Below are 26999 nucleotides of genomic sequence, written 5' to 3'. Positions count from 1 at the left end.
AAATGTTACTGATTGGGTTACCTTGGTGATGATGTCTTTGAACTGGCCCTCCTTCCAGGCGTCGGTGGGGTGGTTCATCATGGTGATGATGGCGTTGTCAAACTCCTCGTACTTATCGTACAGGAACACCAGCTCCGCCCACAGGTGGGCCTGCTCTGCCGCCCTCAGAACCTTTGGAATGTTGACTCTGGACCAGAAGAGCTCCAGGTGCTCCCTCATCTTCTGGGGTTTGAACTTGGAGTAGAGGATGGCCAGCTCGGTGAACATGCCCATGTGAGCCCGCTCCAGCCCCAGGGCTGCCTCCAGCATGGTGATCAGCTCCTCAAAGTAAGCACGGTCCTGAACACAGACAAGTAGAGTGACAAGTGGTTAAAGGTGGTCATGTAGGCATCGGTTTGTAGTGGTAAAGCATTGAGGGGTTCTAAAGCACCAAATGTGATTGCCAAACAAGAGTGTGGAGAGAGGAGGACGAAATAAGAACTTTTCATGTTGACTAGAGTGAAAAGACACATTTCATACAAACAACTGTGCCAGCGTCTAGCAGCAAGGAGGATAAGGTGCATCGAGACAGAGTGGGCTGTGTGTGTGTGTGTGTATCAGTCTTACCTGGTAGTAGTTGATAAGCTCCTCCAGTTCGTCAGCATGCACCACGATGTGGAGGCCACACATCTGGGCCAGCCGGAACTCCTTTCCATCCACGCAGGCGAAGCACACCTCCTTCCAGGTCCTAGTGCTGTTGGCCTTGCGGGCCCCGTCCACCGCCGCCTGGTACTCCCCGAGGTGCACCAGGGTGGACGCAAGGCGGCCGAAGTTGGACACGTTGTTGTACAGTAACTTGGCCGCGTCGTACATTTTCTCATCGTAACAGCGGTCGCCGACCTTCGTTGTGAGAGGGAAAGCGTATGAATGTCAATCAATGTCTTACATAGGGAGTTGTTTGGGACAACATAGAAAATCAGTTCCTGGTTAGGGTATTAGAATTCCTGGTGAACTAGGAGTGAACTGTTTATATTTCTCATTGACTTAGAATACAATAACGTGTACTGTTTAATACATCCGTCTGGACTACAGTAACGGTACCTGTTGGATGTGGGCGTTGTTGGGTCCGTTGATGAACTCCTCCAGCTCAGCCAGGCGGTTGGTCTTGGCCAGGGCAAAGATGAGCTCTGTCTCCACATAGGACTCCCGGGCCTTCTTACGAGCCATCTGAAGGAACTTCACCAGGTCCTCCCAATTACCTGACACAGACATACACCAGAACAGCCATTATAGTCAGCTAAGAGAGGCTGGGAGGTTACAGTACCTTAAATCCTGAGGTCATTCAGTGAGCCACTGATGATTACAGAAAGTCACCAAAAACAGCTGGACATTTTCCAGACTGAGGACATGTATTCACTGACATTGGGAGATTTTACCCATTCAGCCCACCCTGCCACCCCCTATCCCAGCTATAGCCTGCCCCACCATCTTTACCACTCTGGTCGGCGGCCTGTACCACCTCCATGTAGGCAGAGGGGTCGTCAGCCTTGATGTAGGAGTCGATGGCCTCCTTGACCAGGCCCTTCTGCAGCTGAGCCTTGGCCAGCTGGCTCCACACGGCCGGCTCGTTGCAGCGCTCGGCAAACTCATAGGCCCGGTCCAGGTTCCCAATGTGCTCAATGAGAACCTGGGGAGAAGAGACAACAGGGGAGTCAACATCATACCCTGACAGGAAGTCAGACGCTGTGTATCAATCATGTTGAAGGTAAGAAGAAGGGGAATGGAGGGGGGGTCAGGGTTCATCTCACCTGCACGGCGGAGGTGTTGACGTCAAACTTCCTGAAGATGGCAAAGGCCTCCTCGAAGAGCTCGTTGCTGATGGCGATGTTGGCGATGTCTGGGGCATCATAGTTGTCCAGGCGGTTGATGTACTCCATCACACGGGTCCGGTCCGCCTTGATGGCCGTCAGGATCAGCAGGTTCTGCAGGTTTCTGAATAAATAAACAACCCTCAGCATCGACCCTTAACACCAAATAATCACAAACCATCCTGGAAATCAAGGTGTAAGGCTCAGCAATTGTATGTGTAAAGTTTTGTTAAGTTTACAACTGTATGTGTAAAGCTTTGTTAAGTTTACAACTGTATGTGTAAAGCTTTGTTAAGTTTACAACTGTATGTGTAAGTTGACTTTCTTGTAAAGTTCACTTTACATTTACTGTAGAGTGTGTTGCGATTTTAAATGCATTTTAAATGTTTGATTTGATTGATTTGGAACAGTATGAAAAAAAGATGGCGGAAGTGAACGAGAGAGAAGACACACCATGGACAGCCCAGCCTACAGTGAGCACAGCTATCAGAGCTCTAGTAGCTCTGTTACCTGTGTTCACTGAAGACGGAGTTATCCAGTACGATCTTCTCCAGCAGCTCAATGAGTTCGTTAGGCAGGTCTGCAGTCATGAAGGCCTTGACTGTGACTGACACCTCCTCTGGGTCCTGGGTCTCAGACAGGGCTGTCTGCACCACCTGACAGGGAGGGAAAAAGAGATTTAGAAAGGGTCATGAGGAGATGCACGAATCTCCAACTCAGCTATTGTTCAGAGCAGAGTTTGTGTCAATTCAGAAGGTTCACTGAAGGCTGAGTTATCCAGTACGATCATCTCCAGCAGCTCAATTAGTTTGTTAATGAATTGAAAAACCTTTATTGAAGATTGCCTGAATTGAAAATGGAATTGATCCCAATACTGGTTCAGAGCTGGTCCAGACTGGTGTGTATGGGGACCACCTACCTGGTCGATGAGTTGTCTTCTGAAGGGGTTGGTCTCCAGCAGCACGCTGGCCCACAGGTCAGGGTCCCTGCGACGTACCAGGTAGCGAGACAGACTCTTGAACAGGGAGTTCTCATTGCACACCTGAGAGAAAACAAAGTTACTCCACTACTCTCACCTCACATTCTGAAATAATACTTTCATATGTAGGCTATTCCCATTATTGCGGTAAGAATGTCAGTTAATATTAATGCATAGCAATGCAGAGAATTTAAATTTACACTGATATGTTTTAGTTAGACCTATTTTCTAACCTATATGAAACGACTTCCTATAAGAAAAAGAAGAGGAAGGAGAGAAGAAGCAGCTACTGACGTTGATGAGTTCCTGGTCACACTGTCCTCTCTCGTAGGCAACGCAGGCCAGGTGAGGGTCCCTCTTCTCGCAGTACTTGCCCACCACGCGGCTGTCGTAGTAGGGGTTCTCGCGCAGGAAGCGCTCAGGGTTGTTGTTGCTGTCGATGTAGATCTTGGCCAGGGCATTGTGGGTAGCGGGCTCCTCACAGCCCTCATGGATACGGGCCTCCAGCCAGGGCAGGAGAAGCTTCAGTCTGAGGAGAGGGAGAAAAAAAGAGAGGGAGATGAGCCTGCTGACTACTACGGATGCTGACATCACAGTTACTATACAAAAGACTAGGTAAAGGCTACAGTAAAGTCTCTTCATACTACTTTTGTTCTTGATACCATGGTGTTTAAATAGGTTGGAGTGATATACTAGCTACTATCAACTACAATGAACCCCTCTAACTAGTAGTTTCTTTCTGCCATCTGATGAAAAGGGGTTGGGTTTGTGTTGTACCTGTTCCTCTTCTCCACCTCAGCCACCAGTTCGTCAGTGGAGAACTGTCCTCTGACCACCAGGATCAGACTCTTAATGACGTCCTCAGAACAGTCCACGTCCAGAAGCCCTCCTATCACCACTGGCAGACGGCTGGGGTTCACCTAACACACACGTCAATATTCCTGGACACTATTATGACTGTGGGGCCATTATTCTTGAGTCTGCGCTAGTTTAGGTGGACATGAAACTCAGTGAGAATATCTTGCTTAGTTTGTATATTTTGTCAATTAGGATGCTTGACAGTGTTTGTTTGAGCAAGAGTGTGTTAGACCACGTTCACTTACTTTCTGCACATAGATCTCAATGTATTTTTGCAGGTTGTTACGGTACAGGTAGAGGACCAGGTCGTGGACAAAGTCGAAGCGGTCACACACAATGATGAGTGGGAGCTGGTCGGTCAGCTTGGCCTCCTGTCCAATCACAGAGCAGGGGGAGGGGCCAAGGTTAGCGGAACATCATTGTTATGAGATGGAACATCTGATCAGAGCCCACCAATGATCACAGCCAAACCTGACATGTAAAGGTTGGGCTTTAACCACTGATCGCAATGGCAAGTGTTAAAGCTTGGGGTGTTTTTTGTTGTTTGTATGTTAGATGTTTTTAAGAAAGTAGCTCAAAATTGAGCAAGTAGTTAAAAAAGGTTCAAATGAGAGCTAGAGGTTTGACCGTAATGTTGTGGGCTCATACAACCACTAATCTACAATGACAAAATAAATATTAGAATCACTGAATATGAAATTGGGATTTCATTTTCCAGTTTAACGATCTTGCTCAAGTGATTCGAAAATGTCACAATATCAAGGAAAACAAAAACAAAAAAAATGTTTCTCAACTACGACGACAAATGGGAGGAGTCACGTTTTACGAGGTTAGAAGATGGTTAGGTATTGAAAACATTTTGTTTACTAGTATGGACTGAGTGGACAGAGAAAGAAAGAGAAAGTGAGGGAGAGAGAGAGAAAGGAGAAGAAAAGGATCCAAGCCAAGTGCAGCTGGCTCACTCACACACTGACCTAGGTCTCCCTCTGCAGGTACTATAGAGGTACTGTCACACACTCCCACTACACACCATCACTGGAGCACACAACAGCAGACCCTCCACACAGTGCGTGTGTTTCCTGTGCGTGTTGTGTGTGTGTGATCACCGGGTGACTGCCATCAACACTCCTACAGGATTAATACACTGGGATTGAGTACCTCACAGCCCTGTAGAGCACTCAAAGGGTCTGCCACCAAAAAGAATGGACATAAAGACATCGAGCTATAGCATGTTTTTGTAACTATATTCTGCGTCCCAAATGGCACCCTATTCCCTACATAGTGCACTACTGTTGACCAGGGCCCATGCACTATGTAGGGCATAAGGTGCTATTTGGGATTCAGAGTATGATGAGGCCCATTGACTCCTCTTGTACAGCCTGGAAGACTGATATAGTATGTGGGCATACCAGGTCATCTGGATGACGTGCATTTCGTTTCTGAATCCATCCACATAGGAAAACTAATTTAAATACACCACAATAGCCATGTTTACTTGAGTCCATTTGTGCTGGATAGACCTTACATTCGGATAACAGAACTACAATACCAGATACCAGCTAGCTATATGCACAGTTACGAATCCAAAACAGAAGAACACTCACAACACCCTGTTGCTAGTAGCTCAGCTAACTGTCAAACTACAGGTTTTGGACTTGTTTGAACATAGACAGACTAGAGTTTGGTGCACCCCATCATGGATGTATGGTTTTTGGGTACAGCAACGGGTTGTGTCATTGTACTCATCATACAAATCCCAGGTTTAATCCTGTATCTCTAGAAGTAAGTCAGGGGTGGCGGTGAAACTAAAAGAGGAAGGGAGTCCTGTACTTGGGGATAGATTTACCTGGTACATGTCCTGCCATTCCACAGACAACAGGGAAAAGCACAAGAGATAACTGCCATCAGGAACATTGAGTTCACGATTGAGGAACAACTTCTTACCAATGACGGCAAAATAAAAGTTTTTCACGAATGCTAGTGTTAGCAGGCCGATATATGTATTCATAGGATAGACAGAAGTTCAGAAGGAAGGTCCAATTTTGTAATTTAATTTCACTATCATTTCAAAATTAAAACCATGTCATAATTTCATTTCACCAACAGAGAATGATAAGGGCAGACATGAGATGGACCGATTGAACACACAAGAACAGACGAGTGTGAGAATGAAAGAATATAATAAAGTTAAACTAAAGAAAGGAGAGAAAAGCTAAACAAAAAGAAGAGTATGTTTAGTCCATTGCATTTCATCTCCCTCTAGATACCTTCTCCCCGTCTCCCTCCCTCCAGCTTTTACCTTGAGGAAGTTCTTGACTCGTTCTGGGTCGTAGCAGTTGCTCTCTCTGCAGATCCTCTCCACCTCTTTGATCTGTCCCGTCTTGCAGGCTGCCTGGATGTACTTGAAGTGAACCTCTGGGTCCTGGCTGAAGTTAACAATGGAACCCAGGAAGTAGAACAGACCTGGGACAAAGCATCACCATGGAGACAATGTTAGTCAAGAGGAAATACAGTACCAGACACCATGCCAGTCTAACATGTCAGGACTTCCAGTCAAGTTCAATGGTGCACCATTGGCGGGAAAATAGAACAGTTGTTATGATAAGTTGGCTGGCTACTGCACCCCAAGAGACCGGAGCAGACAACTACTGTTGCAATCTCATCACCCCTGGTTTAATTAAATGTACAACACATTTCAGGCTAGAATAACTAAACAGTCTTGGAGAATTAGCTGATAAAACAAGAAATCGCTTGTGCTTCTCTGTCCCCTTACTGACATTGCAAATTGCCAATATCACAGACACTTCTCACTATGTTTGTTTTGCAAGAGTCATTTGGACAATTGAAAACAGTGTCTCTCTCTCACTTAGTTTATTGAGCTGTAGCTCCATTATGATTGGCCACCTCCTATCTAGTCTACCCTGGGCCTAAAGAGGTCCAGCAGCCTGTCCTAGTGGCCACCCCTCCACTCCAGGCCATTCTACAGAGCCTATCCACCATCCTGCTGCCTCTGGCCTACTTAGCTGATTGCAGGGCATGGGGCTAGAAGAGAGAGTGATCTATGAAGCATAAGTGTAAAATTGTGTGGCTGTGTGTCTCACCCTCAAAGCTCTTGAAGGACTCGAAGAGCTCGGTTAGAGAGTTGGTGGAGAGCTGCTCGTGGTACTTGGAGGCCACCTGGACACAGATCTGCAGGTTCTGACGGATGTTGGCAGACAACATGGCCCTCAGGCACTCCAGAGAGTCCTCAACTGAGAGGGAGCCAAAGAAGTTCACCAGCCACTAAGGGGAGAGAAATACTATTTATTTATTTTCCCTTTGCCATTCACACCTTCTACTATTTGCACATTGTTACAACCTTGTACATAGCTAATTATAAAACATAACATTTTAAATGCTTATAATATAACATGTTATTCTTTTAAAACGTTTGTGTATATAATGTTTGATTACTGGCAAAACAAAAACAAAGCCCCTTGGGGGGAAGAGAGAGAGAGAGAGAGAGAGAGAGAGAGAGAGAGAGAGAGAGAGAGAGAGAGAGAGAGAGAGAGAGAGAGAGAGAGAGAGAGAGAGAGAGAGAGAGAGAGAGAGAGAGAGAGAGAGAGAGAGAGAGAGAGAGAGAGAGAGAGAGAGAGAGAGAGAGAGAGAGAGAGAGAGAGAGAGAGAGAGAGAGAGAGAGAGAGAGAGAGAGAGAGAGAGAGAGAGAGAGAGAGAGAGAGAGAGAGAGAGAGAGAGAGAGAGAGAGAGAGAGAGAGAGAGAGAGAGAGAGAGAGAGAGAGAGAGAGAGAGAGAGAGAGAGAGAGAGAGAGAGAGAGAGAGAGAGAGAGAGAGAGAGAGAGAGAGAGAGAGAGAGAGAGAGAGAGAGAGAGAGAGAGAGAGAGAGAGAGAGAGAGAGAGAGAGAGAGAGAGAGAGAGAGAGAGAGAGAGAGAGAGAGAGAGAGAGAGAGAGAGAGAGAGAGAGAGAGAGAGAGAGAGAGAGAGAGAGAGAGAGAGAGAGAGAGAGAGAGAGAGAGAGAGAGAGAGAGAGAGAGAGAGAGAGAGAGAGAGAGAGAGAGAGAGAGAGAGAGAGAGAGAGAGAGAGAGAGAGAGAGAGAGAGAGAGAGAGAGAGAGAGAGAGAGAGAGAGAGAGAGAGAGAGAGAGAGAGAGAGAGAGAGAGAGAGAGAGAGAGAGAGAGAGAGAGAGAGAGAGAGAGAGAGAGAGAGAGAGAGAGAGAGAGAGAGAGAGAGAGAGAGAGAGAGAGAGAGAGAGAGAGAGAGAGAGAGAGAGAGAGAGAGAGAGAGAGAGAGAGAGAGAGAGAGAGAGAGAGAGAGAGAGAGAGAGAGAGAGAGAGAGAGAGAGAGAGAGAGAGAGAGAGAGAGAGAGAGAGAGAGAGAGAGAGAGAGAGAGAGAGAGAGAGAGAGAGAGAGAGAGAGAGAGAGAGAATCATGAGGAAATACTTGACAGTCATGTTCATCTAGCTAGGGTTCGGTTTGGGCTACAAACTAATATGACCCCTCTTTTGATCAGTTTTGCTCTACGACCCCAAGCGTCACAGGACTCATCTGAACATAGCCCAATACCAGTTAAAACATTATATGGAAGTACAGTATATATGGAAATACTTTAGTGCAACAAAAGAAAAGGGGGGTTAAATATGGGTAGCAAAAATAATAATTTCCAGTGCTTTCTTATCTGTTTTACCATGTATGAATCTGTTATTCAATGCGTTTCTATGGGCTAATAGCAGGTAAGGCCAAATTCAATCTTTCATCAAATAAATGTATTTTTCTATACGTACAGGGGTCCTAAAATTCAAAATCAAAATAGTTAATAGATTTTTGGTATGACCATATTAAAACATTTCCATATGTTAGCTTAGCTGATGTGGTTGTTTTTTTCACACACTAGCTGGCACATATGAGAGGGGAGTGGCCTGAGTACTACTGTCATAGGGGGATTTGAGGAGGGTTCCTCTAGTGTTTAAAGGGTTCCTACCTCTGGGTTGAGCAGGTGTGTGTGCACCACGGCCCGTTTGATGTCGTACAGGTCGGTGTAGTGCTCCAGTGCCCTCTGCAGCAGGCCAGCCTTCTCACACAGCTGGGCTATGTGGGCACGGTCGTAGTTGGTGAACATCTGGTTGCCCAGGATGGCATCAGCAACCTTCAGAGAAGGATAAGCATAGAACAGTGTTAAAGTGTTAATGTCACTTATAGTCACGTTTGCTTTGAGAGCAACCAAATATTAAATTGGCATATTCTCAAAATGTAAGCTCTCTGTGTGTGTGTGTACCTGTGGGGCGTGCATGAGGTTCATCTCCAGGAGGCGTGTCTGCAGCGGCCCCTCAGAAGGCCTGTTGTTTTTCAGGGCGTCCAATAGGAAGGAGGTACACTGCTGGATCAGGTTATACTCCATAAACACATCCACGATCTGAACAGACAGGGGCCAGAGAGAAAGAAAGGAACAACTGTCAACATAAGACAGCCAATACACATAGTTAGTATTCAGGGGTCACATTAGAGTTCAGAAATCAGCATTTTCAAAACGCAAAATATCTGCGTTCTAAACCATTTCACCTGCGTTTTATATTGTAAGTCCGTTTTTTTTCCTTCTTCAATAGAGTGATCAGGGGCGTGCAACTATAGTTTTCCTTCACAGAAAATACATTAGGGCAACACATTCGTCAGAAAATAGCTTTATTTTCATCAGATGACAACAGAAGTGCAACGCTATTTGGCTAGCAGCCACACTAGTAAATGGTGCATGGCTATCATATTTCTAATGCTTATCATCGAAAAAATTTAGCCAACTGCATTTCCCAATGTTTTGCTTGAAGTTAATCTTGCATTTTACAGGAGAAACACTGAGAAAAGTACCTGAGAAAAGTAGCTACACAGTCAGAGGGTTGTCTGCTGATAGAATGCCCGTTAGTCAATTCTCATCTGAGTGGAGAAGTCCAACTGAAGCACAAAATTAGTCTGATGCCAAGCAGAAATTACATTAAGAAGCATTTTAGATCTTCTTTTACAAAATGCAGCAAGATATTCCTTATGCGTTTAATCTTTTTTTGTGTGTATGAAAAACACAGAATTCTGCATTAACGCACACTCCTGGTATTTAAAACGCACTTGGTTGAGCTTTCAATATTGAGGCTATTCGATTAGTTCAATTGTACCAGGCAAACTAAATCAATATATGACATGTATTTGACCCAGGTCTGATCAGAGCAATGACAGTTCAGGGCAGACAGTCCTGTCAAGCCCACACAGGAGGAATATAGTAGTGGAGTGTAAATTACGTACATATATATATATATACAGTTGAAGTCGGAAGTTTACATACACCTTAGCCAAATACATTTAAACTCAGTTTTTCACAATTCCTGACATTTAATCCTAGTACAAATTCCCTGTCTTAGGTCAGTTAGGATCACCACTTTATTTTAAGAATGTGAAATGTCAGAATAATAGTAGAGAGAATGATTTATTTCAGCTTTTATTTATTTCATCACATTCCCAGTGGGTCAGAAGTTTACATACACTCAACTAGTATTTGGTAGCATTGCCTTTAAATTGTTTAACTTGGGTCAAACGTTTTGGGTAGCCTTCCACAAGCTTCCCACAATAAGTTGGGTTTGTCAGGTTTGTAGGCCTCCTTGCTCGCACACGCTTTGTCAGTTCTGCCCACAAATGTTCTATAGGATTGAGGTCAGGGCTTTGTGATGGCCACTCCAATACCTTGACTTTGTTGTCCTTAAGCCATTTTGCCACAACTTTGGAAGTTTGCTTAGGGTCATTGTCCATTTGGAAGACCCATTTGCGACCAAGCTTTAACTTCCTGACTGATGTCTTGAGATGTTGCTTCAATATATCCACATAATTTACCTTCCTCATGATGCCATCTATTTTGTGAAGTGCACCAGTCCCTCCTGCAGCAAAGCACCCCCACAGCATGATGCTGCCACCCCTGTGCTTCACGGTTGGGATGGTGTTCTTCGGCTTGCAAGCATTCCCCTTTTTCCTCCAAACATAACGATGGTCATTATGGCCAAACAGTTCTATTTTTGTTTCATCAGACCAGAGGACATTTCTCCAAAAAGTAAGATCTTTGTCCCCATGTGCAGTTGCAAACAGTAGTCTGGCTTTTTTATGGTACTTTTGGAGCAGTGGCTTCTTCCTTGCTGAGCGGCCTTTCAGTTTATGTCGATATAGGACTTGTTTTACTGTGGATATAGATACTTTTGTACCTGTTTCCTCCAGCATCTTCACAAGGTCCTTTGCCGTTGTTCTGGGATTGATTTGCACTTTTCGCACTAAAGTACGTTCATCTCTAGGAGACAGAACGCGTCTCTCCTTCCTGAGTGGTATGACAGCTGCGTGGTCCCATGGTGTTTATACTTGCGTACTATTGTTTGTACAGATGAACGTGGTACCTTCAGGCGTTTGGAAATTGCTCCCAAGGATGAACCAGACTTGTGGAGGTCTACAATTTCTTTTCTGAGGTCTTGGCAGATTTCTTTAGACTTTCCCATGATGTCAAGCAAAGAGGCACTGAGTTTGAAGGTAGTCCTTGAAATACATCCACAGGTACACCTCCAATTGACTCAAATTATGTCAATTAGCCTATCAGAAGCTTCTAAAGCCATGACATCATTTTCTGGACTTTTCCAAGCTATTTAAAGGCACAGTCAACTTAGTGTATGTAAACTTCTGACCCACTGGAATTGTGATACAGTGAATTATAAATTAAATAATCTGTCTGTAAACAATTGTTGGGAAAATTACTTGTGTCATGCACAAAGTAGATGTCCTAACCGACTTGCCAAAACTATAGTTTGTTAACAAGAAATTTGTGGAGTGGTTGAAAAACGAGTTTTAATGACTCCAACCTAAGTGTATGTAAACTTCCGACTTCAACTGTAGATGAGAGATAGAATGCTCTAGTCTAGGGGACTCATCCCATCTCTCGATCTCCCTCTATCCTAAGCCTTCCTCCCCCTTCTCATCTCTCCCTTCTCTGTTCGTCCTCCACCTCTCCCATCCTGCCACTCTCTCCCTCCCCTCTCCCTCCTTTCCACTCATCCTCCCCTCCCACTCTCCCTCCATCCCTCCCACTCTCACTCTCTCCCTCCATCCCTCCCACTCTCACTCTCTCCCTCCATCCCTCCCACTCTCACCCTCCCACCCACTCTCTCCCTCCATCCCTCCCACCAACCTGTGTGATGTCAGCCAGAGGCTCCTCATCCTGGACCAGCATCTGGGAGAACTGCAGGCCCTGTTCTGGACTGATCCTCATCACATTCCTCAGCAGGAATATCCAGTCTGGAGTGTAGCCCACCTACAGACACAGGAAGAGCAACAGATACAACCACATACAAGTACCAATGCACCATTCTGCTCCTCAACGTGCATATTTGTAATATTACATATTTTATTTATTTTTAACTTTAATTGCTTTCTAAAAAATTAAAAACTTTTTAATCTATCCCCTCAAAAAACACCCTTTCATTGTCATATGACAACATACTTTCCATTCACACATCTAGCTAACAAAAGCTAAAACCCTCCTTGCTAACCCCATTTGGCCCCAATAGACACAGCCCCATTCTAAAGCCCCCCTTGGGATACTAAGATACAGCTCACCCACTTCTTCAACTGTGTCATGAGGAAACCAAACCAAAGAAAGGAAACAAGAACATCAACAGAGCTTCATCTCAGAGTGACAACATACTTTCTTGGCGTACAGGACTATCTTGGGGAACTGTCCGGTCTCAGCGAAGCACTGGATGACCTTGTTGGGTACGTTGGCCCTCAGGTAGACAGAGAGAGCCAGGGTTGGGTCCACTGACTTCACCAGGTCCCCCAGCTCCTCAGAACACTCCAGCTAATAAGAGACAAAGTTAGTTTCACCACAACTACCCTACAGGTAAAAGACCCTACTGAAACATTATGTTTGGAATGTGCGGAATCACTATCAGGTGTTGGGTTAACACATTTTAATATTAACAATTAGTGTGAAGCAGAAAGCTATAGGGGGAAACATTGAGAGTGACAAAGGAGACGCCAATATTGCCAAGCATGGTTTGAAGGAGGGGCAAAAAACGATTTAAATGCTCAGCATAACAAACAGATTGCCTCACAACATCTTAGAAAGGACTAACAACCCAGGTGACTGGGGAGATATGAACATGGACAGACACACACAGCTTAGGAAAGCCCTCTTCCTATGGAGGGTCAGATACCCATCTCTCTATCTGAGACAGACACCCACACACCTTGTCCTCTTTGAGCCACTTCTCCAGCAGCTGCTTGCGTCCCTGCTGTAGGACGGGCCTGCACAGCTCCAGAGACTCAAACTTGTTGAGCTGGCCCTGGTCCAGCAGGATACCAAAGTACTGCAGCAGGGGAGAGGTCTGGCCTGGCTGGGCCGGCACGCTCTGGAACTTACGGATGGTGTCTGGAGTACGCAGGATACCCTGGAGGAGAGAGTGGAGAGGGGAGGAGGGGTCCACTGCAGTTTATATACACACAGAGATCCTGCTGATATACGTTTTAGAGAGGGTTTTGCTAGCAACATATTGTACATAGTAACATATACATACTGGGGACACGCTCATCAGAACAGTCTGATTTGCATATCTACACTATAGTGATCACGTGACCCATTATTCACTTTTGTAGTGTATTGAAATTACAAGAAAATAACAAACAGAAGGAAATGCACTTTGGTTGGAAAGAGGTAGATATCACACTTTAAAGTAACTGTCCAGTGAAAATCTCACTTTTAAAATATACTCATGTGGCCAAAGCGCGCACGCGCATATATTTATTACTTTAATAAAACACTTCAAAAACCCACCTCAAACTTGTTTCTCAAACAGACCGTTTCAAAAATGCTTGTCATTTCCTCGTATAATGTGACTTCACGTCGGCTCATTGGCTGAGGTGGTCAATCAGCTGTTTACTGGATACGCCCACACCATTCAAACATACTTCACTCATTGTAATTAATTCAGGGTCATATTTCATAGTAATCTGGAAAAACTGGACAGTTACTTTCTTCCATTACATCACAGTGATGTGATCAGCTCCCCCCTGGAGGAAAATTAGACCTTGTACCGTTGATGTGTTAGTTACCTTTGGTGCATTGGCGGCCACCTTGGCAGCCTCAGAGTAGTTTCCCCCAGCGAAGAGGTTGTTGAACTTGCGTGCGAACAGCTCCTCGGCCCCGGCCAGGTTGTTACGGACGGCCATGCGCAGGGCTAGGTCTGGGTTCTGCAGCACATTGGTGATGTAGGGGATGATGTTCTCCTCCTCCACACACACTGACAGGACCTGGAGACAGAGACAGAGACAGAGACAGAGACAGAGACAGAGACAGAGAGAGAGAGAGAGAGAGAGAGAAGAGAGACAGAGAGAGAGAGAGAGAGAGAGAGAGAGAGAGAGAGAGAGAGACAGAGAGAGAGAGAGAGAGAGGGAGAGAGAGAGAGAGACGGGGAGAGAGAGAGCGAGAGGCATGTATATATATGGAACTGGGTGGATATAGTGTTTGTGTGATTTGGGGTTGAGAGAGAGCAGGGGGGAGAGTTTTATATATGTTTGGTATATATACATATATGTTTATGTATTATATATTTATAAGGTATTTCCATATATATTTTATATATATATATATTTTATATATATATTTTACATATATATATATATATATATATATATATATATATATATATATATATATATATATATATATATATGTATATATATATATATATATCTTAGTATATTTTACTCGTATATATAAACCATATATATACACCTAAATGATTTATATATGATATATTACATATATATTTATTATATATATATCTCTGATGTTTATAGATTATATATTACTGCGTGTATATATTTATATACACTGTATATATATTTTTTCATATATATCTGTATATATATCGTTGTATACCCATATATATACCTTCCTTATATATATCTGTGCATATATTTGCCTACTATATATTTGGCGTATATTATGTTTATATATATCTTATGTTTTATACACTGGTGTGAGAGGCAGAGAGCAGCAAGAGACGCGAGAGAGAGAGAGAGAGACGGGGAGAGAGAGCAGAGACGGGGAGAGAGCAGAGACGGGAGAGAGCAGAGACGGGGGAGAGAGAGGCAGAGACGGGGAGAGAGAGCGAGGCGGAGAGAGAGAGAGAGACGGGGAGAGAGAGACAGACGGAGAGAGACGGGGAGAGAGAGACGGGGAGAGAGAGCGAGAGACGGGGAGAGAGAGCAGAGAGGAGACAAGGGAGAGAGAGCCAGAGAGAGAGAGGGAGAGAGCGAGAGAGACGGGGAGAGAGAGCGAGAGACAGGGGCAGAGAGAGAGAGACAGAGGAGAGACAGGAAGAGAGCGAGAGAGACGGGGGGAGAGAGAGCGAGAGAGACGAAGGAGAGAGAGCGAGAGAGACGGGACAGAGAGAGACGGGACAGAGAGAGACGGGACAGAGAGAGACGGGACAGAGAGAGACGGGACAGAGAGAGACGGGGAGAGAGCGAGAGAGACAAAGGGGAGAGACAGAAGGGGAGAGACAGGTAGACGGGTAGAGAGAGAGACAAAGGGGGGAGAGAGAGAGAGAGACAAGGGGGGAGAGAGAGAGAGAGAGAGAGAGACAAAGGGGGGAGAGAGAGAGACAAAGGGGGAGAGAGAGACAAAGGGGAGAGACAGGGAGACGGGTAGAGAGAGAGAGACAAAGGGGGGGAGAGAGAGAGCGACAACGGAGAGAGAGAGAGACAGACAGACAAAGGGAAGAGAGAGAGAAAGGGGGGAGAGAGAGAGAACGGAGAGAGAGAGACACAGGGGGCGAGAGAGAGAGACACAGGGGCGCAGAGAGAGGGAGACACAGGGGCCAGAGAGAGGGACACAGGGGGCAGAGAGAGGGACACAGGGGCGAGAGAGAGGGACACAGGGGGCGAGAGAGAGGGACACAGGGGGCAGAGAGAGGGACACAGGGGGCGAGAGAGGGACACAGGGGGCGAGAGAGGGACACAGGGGGAGAGAGAGGGACACAGGGGGCGAGAGAGAGGGACACAGGGGGCGAGAGAGAGGGACACAGGGGGCGAGAGAGAGGGACACAGGGGGCGAGAGAGAGGGACACAGGGGGCGAGAGAGAGGGACACAGGGGCGAGAGAGAGGGACACAGGGGGGCAGAGAGAGAGGGACACAGGGGGCGAGAGAGAGGGACACAGGGGGCGAGAGAGAGGGACACAGGGGGCGAGAGAGGGACACAGGGGGCGAGAGAGAGGGACACAGGGGGGCGAGAGAGAGGGACACAGGGGGCGAGAGAGAGGGACACAGGGGGCGAGAGAGAGGGACACAGGGGGCGAGAGAGAGGGACACAGGGGGCGAGAGAGAGGGACACAGGGGGCGAGAGAGAGGGACACAGGGGGAGAGAGAGAGAGGGACACAGGGGAGAGAGAGAGAGGGACACAGGGGGAGAGAGAGAGAGGGACACAGGGGGAGAGAGAGAGAGGGACACAGGGGGAGAGAGAGAGAGGGACACAGGGGGAGAGAGAGAGAGGGACACAGGGGGAGAGAGAGAGAGGGACACAGGGGAGAGAGAGAGAGGGACACAGGGGAAGAGAGAGAGGGACACAGGGGAGAGAGAGAGAGGGACACAGGGGGAGAGAGAGAGAGGGACACAGGGGGAAGAGAGAGGGACACAGGGGGAGAGAGAGAGGGACACAGGGGGAGAGAGAGAGGGACACAGGGGGAGAGAGAGGGACACAGGGGGAGAGAGAGAGGGACACACAGGGGGAGAGAGAGGGACACACAGGGAGAGAGAGAGGGACACACAGGGGGAGAGAGAGAGGGACACACAGGGGGAGAGAGAGAGGGACACAGGGGGAGAGAGAGAGGGACACAGGGGGAGAGAGAGAGAGGGACACAGGGGGAGAGAGAGAGAGGGACACAGGGGGAGAGAGAGAGAGGGACACAGGGGGAGAGAGAGAGAGGGACACAGGGGGAGAGAGAGAGGGACACAGGGGGAGAGAGAGAGGGACACAGGGGGTGTTTATTGCTCTAACTTGTTCAAAGGGGGCTGTATCTACTATCTAGCTACATTGGCCTCTGTTCTTACACACTGGTCCCATTGACAGACATGTTGAGATGAAAGCGTATGCTCCAGATCAGGTAACTGACAGACAGGACAGTGAATGGCAGGCCAGAGGCAATCCAAGCTACAACGTCACAAGTGAACAAAGGACACAGCCATGTGTGGAAGTGAGGGAGGGAGAAAGAGGGGTGTCTGCTTTCTGCCGGAGAGACGGATGCTAGCTAACCGTTCGTTTGTTCACTCTTTGTACTTCTCCTGCACCAACCCAGTTAGGCACCAGCTGGCCACATTGTTTAAAGAATCCTCCAGATGACAAGCAACCAACCAGAGGGGATAAGGACAGTGAGGTCAGAGGGAGGGAGGTGGGGGGCAAACGTATAACAAGAGCCCTGAATGGACCACTCTGAAACAGCCTCAGTCTGTAGTGGTCTAACAGGCAGCCGATTCTGGGCCTGTCAAAAGCCATCAGCGTCACTGCATAGTGCACCATAGACTCCGCTGCATCGCATATATATAAGTATGAAAATGTATGCATTCACTAACTGTAAGTCGCTCTGGATAAGAGCGTCTGCTAAATAACTAAAATGTAAATGTATATTCGGCATGCACATTCAAGCACACACCATTTTACTTCTATGAGCATGGAGATAAAACAGAATTGAAATACGTTGAGGGCAATCAGGGCATATTAGGCTAAACGCTATAACTTGTTCTGGGGGCATTGAGCCAGGCCGTGGGTTAGGGCTGGTATGGTAATGATGGTAAATACATTAGTGTGTCAGTGTATGGTGTGCCTCTGGTGGGGCGGGAGGGAGAGAGGTTCTATAGGGGGGACTAGGGGAGAGGAGAGGGGCCCCACGATAAGCCCAGCAGGCCACTGCCACAGCTGTTAACAGGCATGACTGAACCTCATTCTCCCCTTCACTCAGAGAGGAAGGGTCAGAGACCACATCCCCTAATAATATGGGAGGGTCAATAAAGGGTGGGAGGGATGGAGGGAAAGAAAAGAGGGGTAAGAAATAGAGCTCTTAGTGTAGATGCGCCCTCTCTACCACAGAGTGTGTGTGTGTGTGTGTGTGTGTGTGTGTGTGTGTGTGTGTGTGTGTAGGGGAGGGGGGAGGCTGCAGAGAGAGCGACCTAGAGGCAGAGAGAGAGAGGCATCCACTACCATCCACAACTGGTTCTGACAGAGTGAAAGTCACCAAATCTTTAAAAATATAAAAAACACTTTTTATATAATTAGGACAACCACATAATAACATCTACAAAATAGACCTATCAGACACTGAGATGCCAATGAGATGAGCCGTAGTATCGGTGTTATACTGGCCCTGAATCACACACACAGTTGTAACTGACTGCAGAGCTGACGTCACAGAGTCCTGTGATGCGGGGTGACTCGAGGGGCTGTGATTGGCTGACAGAGAGCCTCTCCTCCCAGCCAGTAGTAAGAGGATTGGTGCCTCCCACTCAACATCACGTGCAGCTTTTTACAGGGATTCCTCCATCTCAAGGTCAGCCAGTGACAGGCTGCAGAGTGCAGACGCAGCATCTTGGACACGGACAGGCGGCGCACGCCACACACACAGAAGAGGAGAGGAGAGCCCCACAGCTCCCTGTGTGGTACTCAATGATGGAGAAAAAAGCACTGTAGGGACCTGCTTAGCCAGCAGGCATCCTTATTACCAAGGCATTATGCTCTTACGATATTCCAATTAATTCCAACTAATGAGCAATCAAACTACACAAGACTACTATGCTGTTGCATTCCAACTCCAGTTAGCTTGGCTACATCTTTCGGCAGCCAAAGGGAAGCAAATTAATTTCAAACCTTCCACTGACAGGAAGAGAGGATTAGGCCTAAATATTTCCAATGCCATTCATTCACCTGAGCCCTCGTCAAGTGGAGGCTGCAGCCCAACCCTTGTACTGTATAGAAGCCCCAGCCTGCCAGTGTCTCTATGCCATCATCTATACAAACCTCACTGCTCTATAGAAACCCCAGCCAATGTCTAGCTCTGGGTGCTCTATGCTCCAGTTTGTGTGTGTGTGTGTGTGTGTGTGTGTGTGTGTGTGTGTGTGTGTGTGTGTGTGTGTGTGTCTCAGATCAGCTTTCCCTCCTCCACCCAATAACACATGGGGTCTGTGGCCTGGCTGGAACATATATCAGCTAGACAGATCCCGTTATCCTGCTGTAATGCCTTCACAGTGGAGGGTGTGTGTGTTGGAGGGGGGGTGGCTCTCTCGCTGGTTCACCAGTGACACCTTTGATTATTTATAACGAACGGACGGCTCCTGGCTTAGATTGAGCCCTCTGACAACAGCAACGACAGGCCGGGGAATTGTTATTTTATCCTGTTTGCTCAACGCCAGTCGTCCACCTATCATCTATTCACCTCCCTGTGTTGCTTACCCCTGAAAACATGATTAAATATGAAAGAGGGTGGTACGTGGTAATGATTGTCTTATTGGGTCTTAGATGTGGTGGTGGGGGGTTTATACATGGTACCGCTTGAGTAATCAGCTCACGGTGGTGTATGTGTGTTACAGCCCCGGCATCCCCAGAGACACTATATAATAGGCTGTATAATGTATGGAATGCAGAGCAGTGTTGAACCAGTGGTGGTATAGTACTGGGCTGGGTTACAGTAGAGCACATCAATAGTTGGAACACTAGGGTTATAACTAGCCTCATCTAGCTGAATGGATTACAATGTATTAGGCTCTATATTACATGACACAGTAGAGGGGTTGTAAAATAATCAAATCATTAGTGGAGGATGAGGTGAATGTTCTCTTTACATTGTAAAACTTGAAACTGATTAAACATCTTGAAGTCAATCAATCAGGCCATATTTGTATTCAAACTGCTTTTTCCCCCCAGACCAATGGGGGTAGAGGAGGTGTGGATAAAGGAGGTTGGTTGGTAAAGAGGAGGGTGGGCAAGGTGGTATCTGTACCTGTCCTTTCCTGTTGACCCCAATGATGCCGGCGGTGGCTTCGTGTGGGGCCGTAACAAAGATGGTCTCTCCGCTGATCCTGTTCATGTAGATGCAGGTGCCAGTCTCCAGGTCGTACAGGTGGATGTAGCCATATTTGGTGATGAGGAACACAACATCCTGCTTGGAGCTTATCTGAGAGGAAAAGGCGGAAACATTTGTTTAGAGAAACCAAATGTATACAAATTTAAAAGCAACGTATTATCTAAGGTTGAAAGAAAATCCTTCAAGGGCAGTATAGGTTTCTTTCATTCATTGACAAATGAAAGAGGAAGGATATATATAGCTCCACTCTTCCTGTACTAATACATTCCTGTGCTAATCTACAGCCACCTCAAAACAAAATCTAAACGTATTGGTTGCGTACACATATTTGTAGATGTTATCGCAGGTGAAGTGTTTCTAGCTCCAACAGTCAAGCAATACCTAGCAATACAAAACAATACACAAGGTGACTCTACAAGGTGTTGAAAGCATTCCACAGGGATGCTGACCCATGTTGACTCCAATGCTTCCCACAGTTGTGTCAAGTTGGCTGGATGTCAATTGGGTGGTGAACCATTCTCGATACACACGGGAAACTGTTGAGCGTGAAAAACCCAGTAGCGTTGCAGTTCTTGACACAAACCGGTGCGCCTGGCACCTACTACCATACCCCGTTCAAAGGCACTTAAATCATTTGTCTTGCCCATTCACCCTCTGGATGGCAGACATACAGAGGGTCTCAAGGCTTAAAAATGTTTCGCTAACCTGTCTCCTCCCCTTCATCGACACTGATTGAAGTGGATTTAACAAGTGACATCAATAAGGGATCATAGCTTTCAACTGGATTCACCTGGTCAGTCTGTCATGGAAAGATGTTTTGTACACTCAGTGTCTATGTCCCAGCTTTGATGCACCTGTACGGTCTACGCCTTCTAGATGGTAGTGGAGTGAACAGGCAGTGGCTGAGGTCCTTGATGATCTTCTTGGCCTTCCTGTGACACCGGGTGCTGTAGATATCCTGGAGGGCCGGAAGTGTGCCCCCAGTGATGCGTTGGGCTGACCGCACCACCCTCTGGAGAGCCTTGCGGTTGCGAACGGTGCAATTGCCGTACGAGGCGGTGATTCAGCCCGACAAGATAGTCTCAATGGTGCATCTGTAGAAGTTTGTGAGGGGCCAAGGGTCTTAGAGGCCAAGCTACATTTTTTCAGCCTCCTGAGGTTGAAGAGGCGCTTGTTGCGCCTTCTTCACTAACCAGTCTGTGTGAATTGACCATTTCAGGTCATCAGTGATGTGCACGCCGCTCCCCACTATGTGCAGTCAGAGCAACAAGGTCAGGGTGTCCTGGGCTAACAGTGGCGAACAGTGAAAAGTACAGTCCAAGGTACCTACCATGCCGCCATTGGCTAACACTAATGCCCTTTTCACACTATTGTGCCGACCCGAACCGTACTGTGCCGGATCTGATATTTTTTCACATTCTCCTTTCCAGCATGCAATTATGTTGAATCCGTAACCAGGCCACTGCAGCACAGCTTGGCATGGCTCAGTAGTGTGAAATGGGTATAACAGTGATAAATACAGTACAGTCCATAGCTATTATCTACCTGCATGGCCACAGGGAAGTCATTCTGAGCCTCTGGAGGGAAGAACACATCCACTGCTTTCTTTGGAAAAGGCTGGTTCCCTGTGGGTGGGGTGCCCACCTCAATGATGTGCAACTACAATAGAGAGGGGATCATTGAGAACAATGTCATTTACAGTCATCTACAATGTGCTTAGCCAGCGGGCAAAACTGGTTGCAAAGACGTAAATACAACCAGATTTCAACCACTTAGTTGTAATCTGGTTATAAATACGTTATTTAAACCAGATATGCCAGCTGAGTATTGTCAAGTGAAAATGGAAAAATATAATATCTACGCCCACCAACCACAATAGCCTTTAACCTGCCAGTCCCTTCTCCCTCTTCTCCTCCCCTGTCCTACCTTTCCCCCGGCCTGTCCTCTCACAGCAAAGCAAAACAGTGTGGACTCCTCTGTGTTGCCCTCCATCTTGAACTGGGCGAAGCCTGCGGCGTGGCCCTCGATGGGCTGTGACACCTTCCTGTCCACAGAGTACAGCTGCATGGCACCCACCACACGGTTTTGCTGCAGCAGAGAAAACACGTCAAACACGTTAACTACAGAGCAACAGGGTATGCAATGTTCTGCTACAGTCAGCCGATCAAGTTTTATGGTACATACTAAGGCCATGCCGCGTGTGTGATTAGGGATATTCACTGTCATGGAGTTTTGTTGTTGTATTTGATTAGGATCCCCATTAGCTGTTACGAAAGCAGCAGCTACTCTTACTGGGGTCCACATGAAACATGACATAATACAGAACATTAACAGACAACAGCTCAAGGACAGAACTACATACATTTAAAATGTCAAACAGCCTACATATCAGTACATACACATAGACCCCTGGTGGCATGTCTGGTGGGGTGTGTGTCAGAGCTGTGTAGAAGTTGACTTTGCAAACAATTTGGAATTTTCAACCATGTTTCTTATAAAAAGATGAAGTGATGCATTCAGTCTCTCCTCTACTTTTGGCCAAGAGAGACTGGCATGCATAGTAGTACTCATATTAGCCCTCTGATTACAGTGAAGAGCAAGATGTGCAGTTTTGTTCTAGGCCTGCTGCAGTTTTTCTAGGTCCTTCTTAGCAGCGCCTGACCATAGAGCCTCAGAGTGGAGGTATCATAATACCCATAAAACCTAGCAGTCAAACAGGGAAATGGTTCCAATCGTTTTTCCACCATTCATTTTTCCCATAGGGGATTTTAGAAACACTTAAAATAAGGGCTGTGTTTCGTGTAGGCTTACCATGGCGTGACGTTTTGATAACCATGTAAATCTCTCTCGGACAAGGTGACTTTATATTTGGCTCTATTTACTCTCAGATTCGAAAATGCTAAATAGCATCAAAGTAGACATCATGCAAGACTACAAATCCCTGCACGTCATCTCTAGCGGACACCTTTGCTAACAGGTATTGTGTCAATTTAAAACTTGCGCAAGACAGATCACAGAATTGTCAATTTAAAGAAACTTTGCCAATGTATTCATTACAAAATTTGGCTAACATTAGATAGTTAATACAGAGATTCTTCCCTTTGCCTCGATTCGGCAGTCTCGTCCAGATCATCATGGCATTTGTAGTTCTTTATGATAGCCACATTAGCATTTCATTTTTGGGGGTAAATACAGGTGAATATATTGATAAAAGTCACCTTGTCCTAGAGAGATTTACACGGTTATCAAAACATCAGGCCAGGGTAAGCCTACACGAAACACAGCCCTTATTCTAAGTGTTTCTAAAATCCCCTATGTGAAAAATCGAATGGTGGAAAAACGATTGGAACCATGTCCTTGTTTGAAAGCTAGGTTTTAATGGGTATTATGACTCATACTGTGGTACTCTATATGACTGAGCAATAATCAAGCTAAAACTAGAGCCTGCAGGACTTGCTTTGTGGAGTGCGGTGTCAAAAAAGCAGAGCATCTCTTTATCACCGACATACCTCTCCCCATTTTTACAACTATAATATAGTGTGTGCGCGCGAATATGCATGAGTGTGTGTGTAAGACAGTAACCTGTGCAGAGATGCCAATGAGCAGCAGCCACTTCTGCTTGGCGTCAGTACGGTAGTTGATGATTTGACAGCCCGCCAGGCTGGAGTGCCGGTCAAAGACTTTGATTGGCTGGGAGTCCCCCTCCATGCTCCAATGGTAGACGGCGTTGTCGGTCACAAGTGCCACTGTGTTGAGGGAGATCCACTTCCAGAAGGTGACGTCGTCCGTCATAGTGTGAGCCTTCATCTTGCTCTTCATCTCAATGTTAAAGATCTGAAGGGTTTTGGCAGCTGAGAGGGGCAGAGGGTGGAGAGAGAGAGGGGCATCGCATGGGAGAACAACGTTGTGGCTACTCTCTGAGAACTAAGTCAACACACACACACACACACACACCGTTAAAGTTATAGAGAGCCACAAACACACACAGCGGACTGAGGGAAAGGTAAAGTAAATACCAAATTCCACTTGCGTAACGAGAGTCAAGCTCGAAATGTTGGTAGTCATGGCTCAGAGAGCATCAGGCAAGAAGGTCACCATGACTTACTAAAACAGCAGTCATATAGAGATTAAGCAAAGAAATGAAAGCAAAATGTTTACAGATAACCACTAAAATCTTACATATCTGCATCCAGGTCAAATATAAGATAAGAGGAGAAGGACTAATTAATACTTATGGACAGTATTAAAGGGAGAGGAAAGATACAGCATGTTGCACAGTGTGTTTGGGACTCTGGCAAATAAAACCCCTTAAAATAATGGAAAAGAGGGGTTCTCAATAGTGATTAAGACTGTACGTTGTTACATGTTATTTAATATTGTTAATATATCAATGATGGATAGGTTAGAAAAGGTTACTCACCTGTGTTTTGTTTGATTAGTTTTGAGTGAATAAACATTAAATAGGTAAGCTAAAGCCTTATTAAGAAGCATTAAATGTATTCCCTGTTCATTTACCATATCGAAAGCAAATTGTAAATCACAAAAAGCAATTAACTTTCAAAAGCTGCAGAATTATTTTTGCTGTGTTATCAGTTTGACACCGAAAGCCGGCGATTCATAATCACAACATCACAGACTATAGTTTGCAGTGCACAAATTATAGCGTCAGCAGCCAAATATTAAGTTCATTTTTGATTGGAACAGATTAAGCAATTTAAAGTGTGTGCATGGTGAGAATCTGCACACGTGTATTCTGATGTTCCCATCCCCCAGGGTGACTAAACCATCACATGACAGATTTAGCAGAGTGGTTGAGAGGGAGGGGAATCGCTGTCTGAATGCAGATGAGGGAATAGGAAGAAGAGAAGGTAGCTAGCAACACTACTATGCTAGACGACCACGGCCTTGCGATTCCCACTAATTCTGTTCTACAGTAGCTACAACACAGATGATTGGGAATGAGACTCCAAATAATGGCAAAAGTCATGACTGCTAAACCAGTATAATCTCCGACCGCTTTCTGCTTCAAATGAGTGTATTATTTATTTATTGCCACAGTCTATAGCCTACGCATGTTTTACCATCTTAGGCACTACAGGTCCCTTTTCCTCACCTCTGCCACTTAACAGTGGGCTCCAAAACTAAAAATGGCAGGCAACTCAAAATTTCATGTGACAGTCATACTAAGTGGTTATTTTTGGCTAAATCCACTCCTGAAATCAGTACATAGGCCTATTGGATTGTAGCCCACATAGACCAATAATGAGTCCTCCTCCAAACAATATATGATCAGACAACCATCCCACCCTCACTGGTATAAACTATAAATATCCTACAAGTGGACTGTCTATTTCAGTAATAACAGTTATCCACTCAGTAGTTAGAAATTAGCCTTTCAGATAAATTAATGGTTGCTGAAAGCAGTCAGGAAAAATGCAGGGTCACAATAAAGAGAAAGAGACAGGCAGCTAGGACAGGAGGACACAGAGCATTACTATCACAGGGACATCTGTCTGTCTGTCAGTCTGGAAATCCCAGGAATTTCATTTGAAAACAGATGTTTGTTCAAGCGTTTTAGGCCTGTGTAAATGACATTAGGACATTGGTAGCGGGGATGGGACTGGGAGGAGGGGCAGTGTTGGACCTACAGAGAGGACGACGACTCTTATTGAATCCACTGGTCTAAAAATCGATCAAACAGTCTTTTACTTTAACAACCAATGAATTGGTGGCTAATCAGATTTTCAGCCTTCTGGGCCATAGTAACTCATCAAAGGGCCCTATTCATCATCTCTATACTCCTTCTGGCCTGAAATGTACACTTACTACAGCCACTCCATCATCTGATAGGTTAGAATACTAGAGGAAGTCTTCCTGGACACGTATATCATCTAATCAATACTATATGAGCAGAGCTACCAGTATGGACACTGATTCAACAATCACCCAGGCCACGTTCACTGCCTAGAACCGTGGGAGGATCAAGGATCTACCATGATAGTTGGCTAGCTAAGAGGGAATTCTAAATGTTTTAATAAAATATAAAACATAACATCCCGAGTAACCTAGCTCACGTTTCAGGATTATATAACCTAAGCTTAGAGCCATGATAAAACTACACAGCTCTTATGACAAAGGTAGTGAGCCCTGTAGGCACCCATGGGGTTGGGCAACATTCATATTTGAACACAGAGGAACTGGGGCAGGGAATCCAAATGGCAAGCAGCATAAATGTGTCAACAAAAATTTAGCTTAATTCATAATTTGACCCACAATATTTCCACCCCCAAAACAGGTACTAAATTACTGGTACATCTAAGAAAAATATTGATGTAATGCCAACATTCAAGCTAGATGGTTGTGAAAGCTAAATCCTGTTTAGATGGACTAATAGTTAGATAATAGCTTAAACATGTGTGTATGAAATATAGCATGTATTAACAAAATGTGTATGGATTTGTCCTGATTCCATAATAAAAGTCCAATCACTGTATTTTGCCAAATTGATGTCCAACTATATGCACAGACAGGGTTTGGAATATAGAGTACAAAGGGACTGGCACAATGGGAGTCAGTCTCAAGCTGGATGATAACATGGTGATGACAGCTTGGTTTGCATGTATCTAATATGAAAGGAGAGACTGGTGTGTGGGTGTTTTCTATTGACCCTAGCTAGTGTGGACTTGAACAAACTCTTAATTTTTTTATTTTTTTATACAGATTTAAAAACAGGATTTAAAACTTCCACAACTCAGGTGTACTGAAATTTTAACTCACCGTCTGCATACACATAAGAAAGCGGTAAAGAAACAAAAAAAGAACAAACAAAACAGAGAAACAAAACAAAAACAGACAAAGCAATTATGGCTGCTGAACAAGACTGTCAAATTACACTTCTGTTGGGTCAGTAAACCCAATGTCTGGCAAAAGAGGCCGGCTGGGCCAATCAAAATTACTTTACAAAACAAAATAGAAATAGCTTTATGTATGTGGACATAAACAGATGTTTACTTCAACACTGAATGGATGTCGGATGTTGACAGAAATCTGCTGGCTACATTACACAAACATGTCAAAACTGAATCATGAAGACAGGCAGGCCCAATAAGGGTTAAATGCTGCTGTACTACATCCATAAAAACATCAACACAACCTTAAGTGTAAGAAATGTAAGCCTACA

At 45.6% G+C, this 26999-nt stretch overlaps 1 protein-coding gene across 7 annotated transcripts in view; it reads right to left on the bottom strand.

Annotated features, from left to right (window-relative positions):
- The window catches only part of LOC121579762 (clathrin heavy chain 1), a 47039-nt gene that overhangs the window by 7643 nt on the left and 12397 nt on the right, over positions 1-26999 (bottom strand). For 4 of the 7 annotated variants that reach the window (XM_041894631.2, XM_041894633.2, XM_041894634.2 and 1 more), the window contains exons 3-25: positions 26597-26599; positions 23402-23670; positions 21746-21907; positions 21365-21478; positions 19736-19909; positions 13798-13995; positions 12936-13136; positions 12392-12544; positions 11876-11998; positions 8954-9091; positions 8660-8824; positions 6786-6966; positions 5984-6147; positions 3930-4055; positions 3604-3746; positions 3121-3355; positions 2767-2889; positions 2358-2503; positions 1788-1971; positions 1474-1666; positions 1081-1238; positions 607-879; positions 22-339 (exon numbers count right to left, since the gene is read on the bottom strand). In XM_041894631.2, the coding sequence (XP_041750565.1) occupies positions 22-339; positions 607-879; positions 1081-1238; positions 1474-1666; positions 1788-1971; positions 2358-2503; positions 2767-2889; positions 3121-3355; positions 3604-3746; positions 3930-4055; positions 5984-6147; positions 6786-6966; positions 8660-8824; positions 8954-9091; positions 11876-11998; positions 12392-12544; positions 12936-13136; positions 13798-13995; positions 19736-19909; positions 21365-21478; positions 21746-21907; positions 23402-23670; positions 26597-26599 (3944 nt within the window). The remainder of the gene's footprint in view (positions 1-21; positions 340-606; positions 880-1080; positions 1239-1473; positions 1667-1787; positions 1972-2357; positions 2504-2766; positions 2890-3120; positions 3356-3603; positions 3747-3929; positions 4056-5983; positions 6148-6785; positions 6967-8659; positions 8825-8953; positions 9092-11875; positions 11999-12391; positions 12545-12935; positions 13137-13797; positions 13996-19735; positions 19910-21364; positions 21479-21745; positions 21908-23401; positions 23671-26596; positions 26600-26999) is intronic. The other 3 variants (XM_041894632.2, XM_041894635.2, XM_041894637.2) reach the window with 1 other exon arrangement.

The sequence above is a fragment of the Coregonus clupeaformis genome, chromosome 13, assembly GCF_020615455.1.
Source record: "Coregonus clupeaformis isolate EN_2021a chromosome 13, ASM2061545v1, whole genome shotgun sequence".
Classification (NCBI taxonomy): domain Eukaryota; kingdom Metazoa; phylum Chordata; class Actinopteri; order Salmoniformes; family Salmonidae; genus Coregonus; species Coregonus clupeaformis.
This window is presented reverse-complemented; position numbering and strand designations above follow the sequence as displayed.